At 40.0% G+C, this 18039-nt stretch overlaps 1 protein-coding gene across 5 annotated transcripts; it reads left to right on the top strand.

The window, feature by feature from the left end:
- The first annotated feature begins 1124 nt into the window (after positions 1-1124).
- LOC144704143 (putative serine/threonine-protein kinase SIS8) lies at positions 1125-16994 on the top strand. Of its 5 annotated transcripts, none has more exons than XM_078576415.1 (15): positions 1125-1353; positions 1809-2586; positions 3368-3805; positions 4680-4783; positions 5723-6966; positions 7071-7111; positions 8897-8965; positions 9776-9876; positions 10339-10417; positions 10526-10624; positions 10702-10770; positions 15901-15950; positions 16071-16247; positions 16625-16756; positions 16828-16994. In XM_078576415.1, the coding sequence occupies exons 2-14, from the start codon at positions 2098-2100 to the stop codon at positions 16740-16742; spliced, it is 3078 nt and encodes a 1025-aa protein (XP_078432541.1). In that variant the 5' UTR covers positions 1125-1353; positions 1809-2097; the 3' UTR covers positions 16743-16756; positions 16828-16994. The 5 variants fall into 5 exon arrangements, with proteins under 5 accessions (XP_078432541.1, XP_078432542.1, XP_078432540.1 ...); XM_078576416.1 differs by adding an exon at positions 1587-1719 and having other exon boundaries at positions 16625-16994; XM_078576417.1 differs by having other exon boundaries at positions 1138-1241; positions 1307-1353; positions 16625-16994.
- The last annotated feature ends 1045 nt before the right edge of the window (positions 16995-18039 follow it).

Below are 18039 nucleotides of genomic sequence, written 5' to 3'. Positions count from 1 at the left end.
TAAATTTCAAAAAAAATATTTTCAGAAAAAATTATGGTTTCATGAAACTATTTAAAGGAATGCAAATAATTAGATGGAGATTGCCACTACAACATTCATCAAATTATTTTTTCAAATTTCTCGCCCAAATGATAGAGTAATATTTGAAGCTCAGAAAGGGCAGTGGACATTAATCAAAAGTAATTGTTGCGGCTAATCTACCTTAATCTTGTTAATAAAATCTAATATATGACATTATGATGATATTTACTAGCCACAGGAATAGAGAAACTGGGGATGTAAACAGAGCCCGGGCCCACATCCCATCACTCGTGGATAATTACTGACCAAAATAGCCCCGCTCTTGACAGTCCTCGTGCGATAGTGGTTCGATCCCAAAGACAATTGGGCGGTTGTGTGGTCGATGCGTGGTGCAGTTCTAATTTTTGCCCACTGCCTAAGGTCTGGGTCAGAATTAAGGAGCGATTCTGATCGGTTATAAATATAAGTATATAAATTAAATAAATGACTCATGTGGGTGTAGGCCAACAACAGGTCAATTATTTAATCTATATTTTTTTAAAAATTAGAGGTCAGGAATTCAGAACACATTCAAGACATATTTTTTGGCATTAAATGTAGTGAATTTTTTGGTCATCAACAGGCACTTGGGGCACCTGCGTGTTTAGTGCACGATTGTCGGGGATGGGGATGCGAGATAGATATAGAGAGAGAGAGATAAAGATAAGGATAGAGATAGAGATAGAGATAGAGATAGAGATAGAGATAGATATATAGATAGATATAGATAGATAGAGAAAATGACAGAGATAAAGATAGATATAGAAATATAGATAGACATAGGGATAGAGAAAGATATAAAAGTAGGCACTGGACGGGACTGTTTGCCTGTACTGGAGACGAAAAAACCGTCCCGTCCGTTTGTCATGTCACCGAGCGGTTTTGGGCGGTTCTAGGGGTTTGGGGCGGTTGGAAATTCGCCCCGTAGGGCCCACTGAAAAAGGCTGACGTCATCCTCAATGATTTCAACCAATCAGCGTGAAGCGTAGAACCCCGGGTCAAATCAGAAAACCCCCTAATAAGTTCGTTATTAACTGCTGACCAGAAGGCCCTTTAAATATTTGCTTTTATCTCACGGCCAGGTCAGTGCCCCGTCGTCTCCGCCCTCCTCCGCCGCCGCCGCCGCCGCCGCCGCCATCGCCGCCGCCTCCTCGAGCTCGATCTCAGCTTCTTATTGCTCGGTAGATTGCCAGATGTAGAGAAGAATCGCTCTTTTTTGACCTAATTTTGCTCAGAATTGGTGCAGTGTAACGATCAGAGTGGCACCGGATGAGTATCAGGTCCAATTTCGAGGTAGAATCGATCCCTTTTTCCCCCGATTAGTTGATTTCTCTTTTGAATTCGTGCTTCATGAAATGGGATTTTGATCGCTGGCTATTGTTCGTATGACCGGTTTTCCCGCGAAGATCTGGGTATCAGGTTAAATTTCTCGTTAGAACTGATGCTTTCTTACTCCGAGTAGTGGAATGGTCTTATTAATTCGTACTTCAAGAAATGGGATTTGAATCAATGTCTTGTGTCCATAGGGTCGGTTTCCCTGCGAAAGATCTGCGCATCAGGTCAAATTTATTTGCAGAGTGGATCCTTAATTCCCCCGAGCTGATGAATGCTCGTCCAGATTCATTAATCATGAAATGAGACTCGAATCTAAATTTCTTGGTAGAACAGATCCTTCCCCGGGTAGCTGAATGCCCTTATGAATTCATACTTCAAGAAATGGAATCTAAATCAATATCTTTTCTTGGCAGAACGGATTCTTACTTCCCCCAAGCTGAAGAATTCTCGTCTGGATTCATTGTTTACGAAATGAAAATTGAATCTCTGTCGCTTTTGCATATGGTCGGTTACCCCTCAAAGATCTGCGTATCAGATCGAAATTCGAGGAATAACGGATCCGTCCTTTCCCCGAGTAAATGAATGCTGCTCACCATGCCCAGTTTCTCAGCAAAGATCTGCTCTTTTCTTCAAATCCTTGTCTGTCTTTTTAAACCAAGGGGAATGGGGAACAGGAGAAGATAGCAGGGAAGGATTTTGGAGATGAAGAACATCCTCAAGAAGCTGCACATCGTGCAGAACGAATCAGACGACGCTCCGTCTTGTTCCAGCGACGGCGAAGGCAGAAGTAGTAGAAATCAGTCGCCAGTGCACCGTAGCTTCCAGATGCTAGCTGATCAAAGACCTCTCTCGGGGTTCTCAAATTGGTTGAGTTCTGTTAAAAGCAGGCATGGTGAATCCTCTAACGTGGATAATACTTCATCTTCATGCCCTCCTTCACCTTTGGAGGTTGAAGGTGCTCGCAGCTACCATTATCCTGGTCCAGGATTTGAACACAAAGTCTCGGGACGAGTTTCTGGTGCGCGGGAGTGTGATGATCTGGATGTTGAAGCATATCAAATACAGCTCGCCCTTGAATTGAGCGCGAAGGAAGATCCTGAGGCTGTCCAGATCGAGGCTGTGAAGCAAATCAGCCTTGGGTCTTGTCCTCTGGAGAACACACCGGCAGAAATTGTTGCTTACAGATACTGGGTTAGTATTTTTCCTCAGTTTTGGAGTTTGAAATCCTCGGTTTTGATTGTATTATGGAATCTACAGGTGAATGTGTTGTTTTACATCTTCTGATTTCAGTGGTCATAGTCAGTTTTTCTTTGCACTGATGCTTTAACTTCTACCGACGGGAAAAGTTTATTCAGAAACAGGTGAATTATAATTCAGAAAAAAGGTTTTTTAGATATCTATGATTTGATTGGGTCCTCATTCCACCGTTGCAGAGACATTGGAGCGATGCATTTTCTTCCTGGATACTTTTAGCTGTTTGATAATGCCTAAATCGGTGCTTGTTCATTCTGTAGTATAGTGTAGTATGCGTCAGGATAAAATGAAATCATGCATATAATTGAATCCTAATGTTTGACCATCCTTGTATGTTTGCTGTTTTCCTTTCTATGAATACTTTAATGTACAGAAAATAATTGACATTCCAAAATTAAATTGAGCTGTTAGAAATAGTAAAAAAATTGACAAATCATGATGGTCGCTGTTTCATGATTTTAGTATGATGAAAGAAACAGAGTGAAAATAGTTGTAATTCTCTTCTGCAAAGCGTAATGTTCCTCTTTTTATCTATGATGCTATTTTTTCCTTTTCTTTGTTCAAAATTTGATGTTTTTATGCAGTCTCCTTTCATTCTGATTTCAATTCTAGAGAAGATTGAATCTGAACCCAGAAAAAAACCAACAAACGAGGCTATCAGCCCGTGTCATTAAAAGTTTCTGACATATTTCGCACGAAATTTGTCTATACTTCTCAGAATTATAGCGTTCTCAGCTATGACGACAAGATCCTGGATGGTTTCTATGATCTATATGGTATCTTTTCTGAATCAAGTTCCACAAGGATGCCCTCACTCGTGGATCTTCAAGAGATACCTGATTCCGATTGTATTGACTGGGAAGCAATAATTGTGAACAGAGCAAGTGACACTGATCTGTTGAATCTCGAAAACAAGGCACTCCTGCTGGCTTTAGAATCTAGGTCAGCCGGCAAAGAGCATGAAGATGGCACCTTGGCCCGAAGTCTTGCCATTTTGGTTGCTGAGCATATGGGTGGTGCTGTCAAGGACACAGTAGTCATTTCACAAGAATGGAAGGACCTGAGAAATCGTCTGAGACTCAGTTTGGGTAATACAATATTGCCACTTGGTCTCCTGATGACTGGTCTAGCGCGACATCGCGCTCTGATGTTCAAGGTAGTTTCTTGCTCAATTTCAGAGATTTCAGTGAGCATATATTTTGCCTATTCGGTCTGTCTTTCTTAATGATCTAAATATTGATTAGAGGTACACGTTAATAGTTAGTCATTAAAGCTGTTCGCCACATGGAAAAAACGCGAGTAATTAAGATAATATTTCCGGAGAGTGCATGTTCTTGTATATGGTAGTCATATCTTAGAAATTTGGTCTACTATTGTGTTGTGTTTGAAAGAATGTCCTTTTTATCCTTCTAGATTTTCATTTTTTTTGCACATTCCCCATCAATTGTCCTGTCTGATTCCTTGTTGCCTAAGAAAGTTCTGGATTCGGTATTTTAAGCTGTCAGCCTACAGTAATGGACCGCCTTTAGTGTATCCCTATTAACGTTCCCTTATGTGACTCCTATGTGGCTCGTCATAGAAGGCCCATTTAAACTTTACTTAGAGACTAATAGAGCCGGATTCGGGGTTGAGTAGTCCTTTGTAGAGTGGGGTTTCCCACTTCATTGAGACCATCAAGTTTTGTTTACTCTGCAAACCCTAATTACTTGGGAAGGTCAAGATCTCCGTCGGCAAAATAGTAGACCAAAATAGTAGACCATCGAGATTCGGAGTTGATCTTTCTCAGAGTCAACAATATCAATGTCTACATTATTTATATGTTGCACATTTTTTTAAAATGAAAGGCAAAAACTAATTCCATTTTTAGGGCAGAAACATTAATGATAACATTGGCTACTGTAGTAGACAGCATAAACACAGTACCTGAGTAATTGATCATTTTCTGAACAGGGAAGATATCTACGATTTTTTGTATCATAATGATTGCTTGCTGCGATACTTGTATTCATTTTAGCTGGAAATTTTTGCAGGTCTTGTCTGACAGTGTGGGCCTTCCATGCCAATTATTGAAAGGTCAGTATTATACAGGTTCGGATGACGGAACCGTCAACATTGTGAAGATGAATAATGGGAGGTATAACCTTTTTTGGTCACCATATTAGCTTTTGTAACGTTTGCAACTAGGCTTCATTAATCACCAACAAAATGTCATCAACACTGAAACAATGATGTTGACATTGGCCAATTGTAGGTTGGCGGATGATGACAATGATGTTGGTGAGGTCATTGTTGACAGTTAGTATTGACTATCACAGACGGTTGGTTCTGTCCGCTATCAATTTAGTAAATTCTCGTTAAAGATTGTCATCCTCACTAAAGCCAACCTAATTCTTAATGTCAAATAGCCTAGATGATTTGATGTTGACTACCTAAAATGGCAGTTGATGACGACGGGTGATGCTTGTTAATGTCGATAACGTTATCAGCAAACTGTGATCGAACATCACCATAAATGTCACATGTCAACATCATCAAAACTTGCCTAACCCTATTAACCATTCTTTTCACATCAATCGAAGGTGTCTTGGTTGCTGTAGTTGCCCAAATTGCCCTAATGTATGGAGTGTTCAATTAAAAAACTTCTTTTGGATCAAATGCTTTTGCTTCCTCCCAACGCAAAGGAAGATGTAGAACTGGTTGGTCAAACAATGCTAAGGCGTGGGATAACAGCATTAGAGAACCATATTTCAAGAAAAAAAACAGCATTAGAGAACCACAACTGATTTGTTAGGCGTTATAACTGGCCACAACATAGATTTCTACATCATCACCTATGCTGGCCGGTTTGCAGCCTTCAATAAACGAGTAGATGAAAATTTTACTACTAATTTAACCCTCGAGATGGCTTTCCTGAATGGATTATATTTGCGACTGTCTTTAGTCTGGCTTCCCTGTTTACTTCCAATCAATCTGTGACCACGTTTCATTTGTAAATATTTCAAATTATAACGTTTTTAATGGCCTGCATCACCGATTACTCCAGTTTTGAACATAATGTTTCCTCTCATTGCAGGGAGTACATCGTTGATCTTATGGCAGATCCAGGAACTCTCATTCCATCTGATGCTGTAATAACTCGTGGAGATGGTGAAATAGGTTTATCTCCATCTAGTTCCTCATACGCAGTTGTGGACAGCATGTCAGAGCCTCCTGGCTGTTTGGAAGAGCATGAAAAACTGAAAAGAAGATTAACCGTTGCCGCCAAAATGGAAACTGGTAATCAGATTGAACAACCTGAAAGAAAAGAAACCAGTAAAAGTTTGCATGATAAAAATTCAGCGCAAGCTCAACATTCGTCTGATGCTTTTAGTAACCTCAAAGCCTCGTCACATAAAACCACCCCTAAACAAAATCATACATATTCTTTGGCGAGATCTCCTTCTTGGACAGAAGGCATTAGTTCCACTACTGTTCGAAGGATGAAAGCGAAGGACGTATCACAGTACATGATTGATGCCGCTAAAGAAAATCCACAATTGGCTCAGAAGCTTCATGATGTATTGCTGGAAAGTGGGGTTGTGGCGCCGCCCAGTCTGTTTGCCGAAATTTGCCCTCTTCAGTCAGATTCAACAGCGTCTGATGTCATGAGCTCTTCTGATATGCAAGAATTATCAGTGACTGGAAAGGATGAAAAAAGGCAACAGAGCCAATCTGTTTACAATAATGGCCAATTAAATCCATCAAAGGTCTTCCCCAGGCTTCATGTGGATCATCTTGAACCCGTTGAAGGTTTAGGTGTCCCTCGACCCCTGGATTTATCTGTTGTTTGCCCCTCTCCTCAATCTGAAACAACGGCTGAGCTTACATCATCACCAGTAATATTGATTAAGAAAATGCCTGTCGCAGCTGCTGCCGCAACTGCAGCTGTAGTTGCCTCTTCTATGGTTGTTGCTGTCGCTAAATCAAGCACAGACAACCCTTTGGAGGTTCCCATGGCAGCAGCCGCCACAGCCACTGCTGCTGTGGTGGCTGCAACCACTGCCGCGGTCAGCAAGCAATACGAACCGTTCAATCTTGTTTGTGGTTCACCGATCAGTTCAATTCAGAAATCAGGGGAAGAAGATGGCACTCCCAGGAAAGAGTATGATGCCGGTTTTGATCATGGAAGTCATACAGCTGAGTCATATCATGAAGCTGAGAGAAATTCTGACAGATCTACTGGAAATGAAAGCACCAAATCTGATTTTGCTCTTGATGATGTAGCTGAATTTGAGATATTATGGGAGGACTTGACTGTGGGAGAGCGGATTGGACTAGGTATTCTTCTTTATAATTTCTATCATTTCAGATATTTGAGCCATGTGTTGCTGTGCGCTCTCTTCCTGTTTGTAATTTTTAATTCTCTTGTATTATTTTTGTAGGTTCTTACGGGGAGGTTTTCCATGGAGTGTTACATGGGACAGTAAGTTTAAAATTTTCGTTATTTCTTATTATACCCCTGAATTGATATTTTCTTTCAAATATGTCGCAAAAAGTCTATGCGTGAACTGCTTTACTCTCGGGGTCTATTACACAGTTATAATTTTCCCATACAATTAACTCTGGGATGTTCAAGAATCATTCGATGTCCTTGTCGATGGATCTGTAAATATCTGGGTTTTCCTTTGTTTCCTACATTGATGGGTCATTCTTCCAACATGCAGTTACTGTTTCATTTTTTAAAAAAAAAATTACTGTTTCATTTTTCATGTCGATGCAACTTTCGTGCATCTTCACCTTTCCTTGTGGAGAGTTTTATCAACAATCCCAAAAATTACACCATCAGATTTTTATTTAGAGGAAAGATTCTGTGATATAAGTGTGGTCCATTTCGACTTGTTTAAGATGACTGTTCACACTGTATTTAATTGTAATGGGGGGAGTATGATATACTGCTCACAGTGTACTTGGATAAAGCATGGTCACTGATAAAAAAACATTGGTTGTGTCTGAATTAGAAGGATGAGGAAAGACAATTCAAATCCATTTGGAATGAGATTTTCAAGTTCTTCCATGGTCATACGCAACTTCTTCTTGTCTCAGAATAAGCAAACTGAGGATAAAAGTTACATTTATGACTCAAAATTATAAATAAAAAAATAAAATCTAGAGGAGAGAGAGAGGAAGGAGGGACTGAAAATCTACCCCGTTAGAAGACTGTCGACTTTTCTTGATGATTGTTGAGCAAGATGGAGCAGAAGCAAGAGAGAAATAAACTTATTCAAGCCAAAACAGTAATTACAGTATCGTTCATATCTTTTTTTATACTAGCCCTCTAACGGCTAGTTTTCGAACGGCTAGTTTTCGAACGGCTAGTTAACGGCTTGTTTGACTCGCCGTTAGCCATGCTTAATGGGCTTAATAGAGCCAGATAAGAGCTTAAAGGAAGCCCGATAACTCTCTCCCTCAGCGTGATCCATTCAGTATCTTCAGCCCATATCTTCAGCAAGCCCATATCTTCAACAAAGACTATAAAATGACTTACATAACTCTGGGACTAAGGGTTAACTGTTTCCCCCCATTGGGGTAATACTGTCTTTTCCTTGGCATGGTATTTTCTTATAAAGGCTCGCCCTTTGACAGTCTATTAGTTCTTTCACATTTTGGCTATCCAAAAGTTATTTTCGACAATGCACAATCATTCTCCGGATAAGTCTGCGGCCTTTATACCAGGAACATACTCAGATTCGTCCAAGTAATTTGCTACTGTTGTGGAAGTCACCGATGTTAAGAATTTTGTCATCATACAGATTATACCCTTCAGAATTACCAAAAGTTCATGTCAGATATTCAAAAAGCATCACGAGGTTGATAAGTTATTATATTTTCTTTGAAGTATTATGGTTGATACCCTCTCACAGCTCCTTTGCTTAGGATTGTCTGTTCGACTGGGATTGATACTTTCATTCTTTTCTATGATCTTTGAACATAGAGACATGTTTGAAGGACAATGTCACCTTTCAGGTCTTTCGTCCATTAATTCTGATTTTGGGCTTGATGATTTCTCCGGATGTGAAGTGATTAGCCTAGCTTTCAGAAACTTGTATTCATTGATTATCTTCGGGAGATAAACAAAGACAACATTATTTATTTGCTCCTGCTGAGCACTTTCCCGTTAAATTATTTTCCAATTTATTTATTTCTGTCTAATGACATAATTCTTTGTTTATTTTTTTTCAAAGAATTCTTTGTTGTTTATTGTCCCTAGGAAGTCGCCATAAAGAAGTTTTTGCAGCAAGATCTTTCAGGGGACGCCTTGGACGAATTTAGAACTGAAGTAATTCACTACTGTTTGCTTGAAGTTTTTTGCTGACTTTTCGTCATCCAACAATTTTATTTTTTCCTCCCAATCTGCGATTTATATTTAATTTATATTTACCAGTTTGATTCAGTTCTTCCCTGTAGTTTTTTTTGTGCGGAAACCTTGATAATATGCTAGTCTCATTGTTCATGAAACTTCTATGCTTCATGTATCCTTCTTATCGTTAAATGAACTCTTCCTGTGATCATTTATTTTTAAAGATCTTACTGTCTTCCTATGACCTGTTTGTTATGTATCTCTATTGATGTCAAAAGATGTCTGACAGTCAGGGCCCACTTATATCTCTTGTGTTTCTCTTAACTCATCTGTCGAGATTCCATCAATCATGGGACAATCTTTTCAGTCCCATGGTTCCAAGCATGGATCTGGTCTACTTTTCTTCTCGAAAAAATAATCTGGTCTACATTTTCCTTAGTATTTTGTGAATTATTTTTGTAGACATCAAGATGAGTTATATGATTCGTGTTACACTTAATTTTAAATACCATACAACGTGATTGTGATGCTAATCCAGAATATGGATAGGAAAGAGGAAATCCACCAAATGCGTGCTGCTTAAATCCAATTTCAAATGAATTTGTTCTTCTTTCGGATTATTAGATGTATATTTTTTTTGAAATAAGGATAGGGGAGATCACACAAAAATAAATATCAGGTCTCATAGCGTCATCTTATTTAATATTTCTGATTTCCATGTTTCTTGAAAACTTTTGCCTGGGTTTGTGCGCCAAATTATTCTTAACGGTGATTATTTCTCATTCGTAGGTCCAGATAATGAAAAGATTGCGCCATCCTAATGTAGTTCTCTTTATGGGAGCGGTTACTCGTGTACCAAACCTTTCAATAGTCACGGAGTTCCTTCCCAGGTATGAGTTTTTAGTATTTTTAATTGCAGTATACTCTAATGAAAGACTGGTCGAATATGTAGCTACCTAAAAATATGAGCTCATTTTTGGATTGCAAAAGAATTTCTGTTTCTTAAATAATCCACTTTAGATTTAAATCGTTTGGAATTAATAGGCATGGACTTGTGATCCTAATTTTTTCCCCTTAAGCAAGAAATCTCAACCTTGCCCGTCTTATCTTGGAAAAAAATTATTTTATTATTATTTAATAATTATGTTCCCTCTCCAGTTCTTATGCCACCTCATATGTCTCCGTTATGAAAAAAATATGACACTTTCTTGGCACTTCGTTTCTCTTTTCCTTCTGTGTAAATATGACACTCAGGCGAATCCGAAGTGCCCCCAGTGATTCCTATAATGTCAGTCCTGTTTCCAGACTATTTTATCTTTACCATGTAATAATCTTTTCTTATTGTCTGCCAGAGGTAGTTTGTTCAGGCTAATTCATAGGCCCAACAATCAGCTGGATGAAAGAAGGCGCTTGAAAATGGCCCTTGATGTTGTATGTCTTTTCAAACACAACCTTTCAACTTCTTTGTCATCTAAACTTACAACCACACGGCATTCAGAAACTATTCCTTATATTTTGTGATGTTGCATTGGATGGTAGGCTCGAGGGATGAACTATTTGCACAACTGTTCGCCAATGATCGTTCACGGGGATCTCAAGTCTCCCAATCTCCTTGTGGACAAGAACTGGGTGGTGAAGGTGCGCATTTTGAGCTGCGGTCAAAACTTTTACTTGTTTTATTATTATCCAGGGTTGATCTTTTGAATAATGCCCAGGTTTGTGACTTTGGTTTGTCCCGGATTAAGCACAGTACATTTCTCTCATCAAGATCAATGGCCGGAACTGTAAGCATTGTCCATCTCCAATCATCATTTTATTTGAAGGCTCTTAATCATTGACCATTTGATTTACTAGCCATATCAAAGAATTTTCTCATTAACTTGCAATCAGTTGGTGTGGTCACATTCTTTTTCCCCCATGACCCATCATTACTCCTACCTGTTTCTGACTATCCCTTGCTTTTCTTTACTTAACAAGGGTTTCTCAGTCGTCATCTGATAATGTCCCTTTAATTCGGAGAAATATTCTGAACACGGACTGATGAAATATGGCTGGAGAAGTTCTCGAGATCTCCAGATGCAGTGTACGTAGCCTAGTAATACGTTGATCGTGGAAGAAGGAATCGTTGATCAAATAAAAATGAGGGACTTCCGCCCTGAAACGTTCCAACAACGAAGAAATAACAAGAACTCAAAGATATCCGCCTACAAGGTCGTATCGACCCCGGCGATCAGAAGCGAGCCGAATCAGCAACACCCCCTCCTCGAGAGCTCCTCTCGACGTCGACACAAAACCGTTTTCTTCAACGTGCCCTCCCTCCTCGGCCAAAACTTCCTTTTATTCATTTTTCTCCGTAACGTCTTTATTCGATTGGACTTCTTGGCTCCAGGCTGTCACGTGACGTGGCAACCTTCCTTCTTTTGCTTTCATACGTCCGAGGGAGCGCCTTATCATCATCCTCCCCAGCATTCTTTCTGTATGGTTCGGTACAAATTATTCTTCCATCAGGTCACACTATGTTTGCATAAATCCGATCTTAAGGAGGTTCCAACATCTCTATGGAGTCTTCATGTCTGTGGCACATCATGTATTAATCAAATTCTGTCCATTTCATGTCATCAGCTAGCTTATCCTGGAATGTCTTGAACCTTAAGAGTATGGATCCCTCTAGATTGCACTCTTTTAAAACAAGGAAGGGAAGAGGGAGATGAATGGATGAAGATAAGTCAAGCCGGTAGGTCACCCTCTCCTTCCCCTTGCTCCAAATCATCAGAAAGTGTTGTGTTGGTATCCAGTAGGTGAAAAAGTGAGTGCAATGAATATAGAGTAGAGGAGGAGAAACCCCACAGCCTATAAAGCGGTCTTGTTAAGAAAAGGTAAATATGTTCACTCTATATCATCTGCTCTAAATTGGCAAAATAGATTATGCCACAATTAATTTTGAGCATGCCTAACATATTGACGTGATCCAAGTACTTGGGAGCTACTACTTCCAAAGCACATCTTCCTAATATATTCCTTTCATTATAAATTTGACATGATTGTATACCCCGCCAATGGCATCTTCAGCTATTTAGCCCAAAGGGGGAATTTTATTCTTTTGTCGCTTGGATAACTTTCCCCTTTCCCTTTAACTCTATTTAGCCCTCCCTTGAAGACGGTAAAGAAGATTAAGTTAAATCTGAATTCCTGATTTAAACCTCCTTATCGTAGTCACCATCATCCCACGGCAATTCCCTTTCCATGGCGTGGTCACACCCTCACTACTCTCATAATTTTGATTTAAATTTTTGCCCAGTGTATTTCCTGGGATTTCCTACGCATAATTTCCCGCATGATTGTTTTTCAGAAAAAAACTTCCTGCATGATTATGCAATATTCAAGGGTTATCTTAGTTGAGATAGTATTTTGTCATTCAACAGTGATCGATCTCTCTAATTAGAGGGGATCTCGAAATATAACCATATTTGAGGTTTTTCCATCCTTAGTTTCATATTACCAGAATTTAGGATAGTGCTTGCTTTTTCAAAACAATGACATGACACTCGGGTTGGCCCTCTTCTTGAAAACAGATTCCATCGATATTTTACTTTTCATACAACTAATAGTATTTGACACTATGCCTCCAAAATTGCTTATACACATGCTCTCTTCTGGGTTTGAGGGTACTGGATATGACATCGCACAGAAAGGAGATTTTTTGGATGCATGCGGAAACCCATGTTTTTTATTTTGAAAAATAATTTTAGGCGATCATCCGACAAAGTGGTAACCACCCAAAGGTACAGGTGAAGAGAGCCAAAGCTCTCCTCTTACATGGTCAGTGCAAACCCATGTCTGGCGGTGCAAACCATGTTTTGGAAGTTGTTGTGAAAGGATATTTGCTATCCCTGTGATCAGTTATGCTAGTTGTTTTGCGAAGAGCAAGTTTTCCATGGCTAGGAAGTCAGCTATCCTGCACATTCTCATTACCCTAGCTGATTCCGTTTCATTTGCTAGATGTGGTTATGTTGTAGCTGGGGATCAGAATACCTTTGGTTGCCACATGTAGCGGCATACACTCATTTTTGGCGGAATTTAATATCTTTGATTTTGAACCCCATCTTTAGAAAAAATGTATTACATAGGGATTAGAAGTCTTTAAAAAATTCAAGGATATCTTCTGTGGATGAATAATGATGCACTTGAGAAGGAGGTGAGAAGAGTAGACAAACAGAAGAGAAGAAAGCAAAGAACAACATTTTATTCATCTTTCTCAAGGCTTATATACAGATCTTGTATCGTACAGCCATAACGGCTACTTGTAATGGCTAGTTTTACTAGCCGTTACTTACCCGATTTGACATTTAAGCCAATCGGGTAATACCTTATGAGGCCCATTGGATAATCCGAGTGGGCCTGATCCAATTACAATCTTTAACATATACATTCAACATCTTCAAATGCTTCACGATACTTTATGCCACGATTTTTGTGCAAAGATCTGTTTGCCAAAGATGGGTTTTTTCCTTACGGAGAGAGCCTTCAAACCGAGAACTTGAGCACTGTGATCAATCAGGTAAAGAATGGATGTCTTTTATGTTAGGAACCTTGACAATGATTCAATCAATGAACATAATCCTCTGAGTTATTCCACTTGTGATCGATGAAACACAGTATCCATACATTCAACGGAGAGATTCATCCGGGGATAAGATTCATCAAGAAGAAGCACCAACAATCCAGCGGAAAGAGAGAATGCAGGGTGAGAGAGGAATTGGAAGAATGTATCTCAGAGTAGAATATTCGATGGCGAGACGTGGACGGCCGGATCGGCGGTCTGGACGCGGGAGGATCTCCTGAGTCGCCCTAGAGTTTCTGCAACTTTGTCGATACCCTCTTCTTGCCGGCCGCTCCCCTTTTTATCTCTTCTTTTCCGGCCATTTGCATACCCGGCTTATTCAAAATCTTGCACGTGCGAGTCACTCCCCAGGTGAAAGGCTGTTTCCCTTTCTCTTCTTGGACATATAAGTGTGCAAGGGGTGCTTATCATTTTATTTGTCTAGTGATACTGGCCTACAGCCATGACGTCTAAGCTCATATTTACTGCATCATTTCCTCTTGCTAGGATTCCGATCTGAGCTTCAGCTAGGTTGTAGACAGAGAGAAAAATAGAGGAGACAGAGAGAAAGATGGAGGCAAGGCATTCTCTTAAGGCATCGATGTTACGGTATTCCGAGTTCCTGAAATGTAACGTTTGTTATAGATGCAAACTTGCCCCACTGGTCGTTCTACAGAAAGAGATAACTCGGCTCTAGCGTTGTCCGTTACCAGAATACAATGTTCCGAGATGAAAATCGACGATGAGAGAAATGCCAAGTCCACGGATAAATAAACTGCAACAATGGAAAAGATAGACTGCTGGATCGGCAAGTCTCCAGCGAGATGGCGAGAGGATCTCCCACCCCCTTCTCGTAGCTCCGCGGGGACTCTCCCCACACCCAGGTCTTCTCTTCCTCCTCCTTTGTTCGGTGCGCCCTTGCGCCTTATAGGTTGTTAGCCGCCCTCGTCTCTTCCAGCGTCTGACCCGAGGCGCTTGGTGCATGAGCGACATGAGCATGTCTCTTTTTCTTCCTTTTTTTCCCAATAAATCCTCGTCAGTTCCCTATCAATCGACAAGCGAGAGAAGATTGAGAAACAAAATAATGAAAAAGGCGCATTTCTATTGCATTGAACAGAAACATATATACATAGACTCAAGTACAACGGCTTGTTCTGTCTCACCTAACGTAGCACGTTACTGACACGTGCTACTTCATAACACCTCTGTTTTGTAAAAGTAAGCCATATTATTAGTGATCTGAAAGAAAATGAGACTTTTTGGCATGGAATAGGGGTATGATCCCAGATTGGGAATTCGTCAGAGAACATCAAATATAGATAGAGGGATAGATGCAGCCCAAATTGGCATCTCCAGTCCCATGTACACAGCCTGAGTGTGTGCATGTGAGTCCATGGCAGATCTCCAGACATTCTCTTCCTGTCTTCATACATCCTCCTGCAATTCTTGGTAGATCCTCCAGCTAGCCAGTGTAGCAGAGGGGAACATGGCCTCACTCCTGGCTGCCCCTCTTTTCTATCCTTTCGTGTTTCCCTTTCGATTCCCCATTTCCCTTGTTTGAAAACTTGAACGATTTGCCTTGAAATGTGGAAAGTTTTCCTTCACTGAGTGCTTAAGGGGATTGGGTCCAACTATTTTAGTATCAGAGCCAGTTTTACCATTGTTGTCTTGGAGTAGTGCTCTTCTTATGTTTTAAGAACGGGCCCTCGCCAGGATCTACATCTTGTCCAATGCAAATATTATGCCCTTGTAGTATCCCTCTCCTCTGTTTGCTTACATGCGTTTTTGCTGATTGCTGCTTTTCTGTAAAGAGGACAAATCGTAGATAATTACAATTGGTTTTTATTTTATTCTCTAAAGGACAGTATCCCATCACCACAAATACAATAGAACGGTATGATTTTCTTCAAAAAAAATATATTGAAACGTTAGGCATGTTATTGCATAGACCTATGTTATGTTTCCTGATAGGAGATGGAGGAAGTGTGTAGTATTTAGGAGGAAGCTGGTAGAATTAATAACCAGCGTGCCACAATACTCCTTTTGTTCCTCTGTGCCACAGAAAACAATGCCACCGAGCAGCCTTCTCTTTCCTTTACTCTTCACCAATATGCCCCTGATTACTCTTTTTCCCTTGTATTTCTTTAGGTGAATGCATTTTTCTTTTGTTTCTTCTCCCTTAGTTTGCTGAGCTTGTTCAGACAGTATATTTGCTGAACATTATTCAAATTCATGGTTGTTTCTTAGAAACTCTATGTCCATCCATAAATTTGTCGATTGCAATCTTTTCATCAAATTTGCGTTTCTTTCTTAGGCTGAGTGGATGGCTCCAGAGGTCCTACGAAATGAACCCTCGGATGAAAAGTAAGAGTCCAATCCCCTTTCCTCTTTTTTTTTTCAAATATTCTTCCTTACGTTCTGGTGAATCAGAATGAGTACTTTATAATATTTTAATAACTGATTTGTTTTGTTGGAAATTTACAGGTGTGACGTTTACAGCTTCGGGGTGATACTGTGGGAGCTGTGTACGCTGCAACTGCCTTGGGGGGGAATGAACCCCATGCAGGTTGTGGGCGCTGTCGGCTTCCAAAGCCGCAAGCTCGACATACCCGAGGATTTGAACCCTGCCATTGCTGACATCATCATTAACTGCTGGCAAACGTTAGTTCCTCTTTCTCTCTCCTTCTTAGAAGACCCTTTTGCTCCAATACTTTTCCTCTGTCTGTCTTGTCCGTCGATCTGTCCATTCATATGTCCTAAATTGCGGCTGCGGGTTTTACTGTTGCATGGTGTAAAATCCCAAGGCCAAGGCCCTGGCCGGCCTTTTAGGCCATTCATATACTTATCGTTTATATTTTTATCTCACTGGGAAGGTCACCGACTTTGTGTGATCTCCCCTATCCTTATTTCAAAAAAAAAAAGTCTGTCTGTTTGTCCTTCTATCCGTCTGTCCATCAGTCCGTCTGTCCATATGTCGGTCTGTCGGTATCTACTTATGAACCCACATACCTATCAAATTTCTGATTGCTTGCTTGCAGGGACCCGAAGCTTCGGCCTTCTTTCTCAGAAATCATGGCTGCCCTTAAGCCTCTGCAGAAGAAGGCATTGACCAACACCCAAACGGTCCAAGGCAGGCAGCAGCGGGCCACGCCATAAACTCATCGTTACAGGTGCGTTCTTGGCGCGGTTTGTTGACTTTATTTCTTGCCAAATATGCCCTTCTCTCATCTCCCCTCTGCAGTTCCTATCTGCACTTGCTCCATGATGAAATGGAGCATAAAAATAGAGGGAGAAAATGAAACAGGGGTAATTTCAAATTGTATTTGTAAATAGTTGTATGATATTCAACTTGGTTGTATGTATACATGAGGCTAAGTTTAGTGTGGCATTCGACTTAATAGTTCTTTCTGATTTTGTCTTAATTTCCATATTCATGTTCTCTGAATTCCCTATTGCTACTGTATGCTGTTCTTGGTGGGGATAGAAGGAGAGAGTAGTATTGCACCAGGTGTTTGCATCTTTGAAGGAAAACAAACCTTCACGTGAAGGACAGAATGCAGGTTTGTATCAAATATATATATATATATATGTATATGTATATATATATATATAGAGAGAGAGAGAGAGAGTGAGTGAGAGAGAGAAAGAGAACACGTTTGAAATTTAGGGAAGATAAGGGGAGATTTTTGACTGTTAATTGCTTGCTGTGAGCAGATTGTCAAGGTAGAGTATTTTTGAGAGAGATTAATGGATGATATATATATACATACATACATATATAGAGAGAGTGTGTGTGTGTGTTGAGAGAGGACACGTTTGAAATTTAGGGAAGATAGTGAGAGATAGGTCTGTTTGATGATAACTGGAGTTAATGATAAGTGGAGATTTTGGACTGCTAATTGCTTGCTGAGAGTAGATTGTTGAGGTAAGAGTATTTTTGTGGGTATCATGAAGATCAGGTAGAGAGGTTAATGGGTGCTGTGGAGTGAAAATATATGGATATTAGATCATGGGGGTGTGAATTGTAATGTGTGAGCAAGTCATCGAGATCAAGTGGGATAAGGCAAGGGTAATGGTGATAATATAGGGTTAAACATAGAGAGATGAGTGAAGGTAGGTAGATTTCTGGTGAAGCTGTTCGAGCATATTATTTTCTCAGTTTGGTCTCTAATAGCTATGTTAATTGACTCCTAACTTACTGCAGATCAAAGGATTTGTGAGAGATCCATGCCTGTTGATGGACTATATCAGGATTAATGCCATTTAAGATATAGTAAAATCTATCACTCAAACTCGAAATAATCTAAATTTTTAGAACAATGAAATGAGGTTCTCCACTGGGAGATTCAATCAGTTCTAAACCATTTGGGTTGCCATTTTTTAATCAGAAGGGACAGTGAATTAGTGTGCAAGGAAGGGATCTGAACAAATTTATCGAACAAAACTGGGGACT

This window comes from Wolffia australiana, chromosome 6, assembly GCF_029677425.1.
Source record: "Wolffia australiana isolate 7733 chromosome 6, ASM2967742v1".
NCBI classification, from domain to species: domain Eukaryota; kingdom Viridiplantae; phylum Streptophyta; class Magnoliopsida; order Alismatales; family Araceae; genus Wolffia; species Wolffia australiana.
The sequence above is the reverse complement of the archived record's forward strand: the minus strand, read 5'-3'. Positions and strand labels throughout refer to the sequence as shown.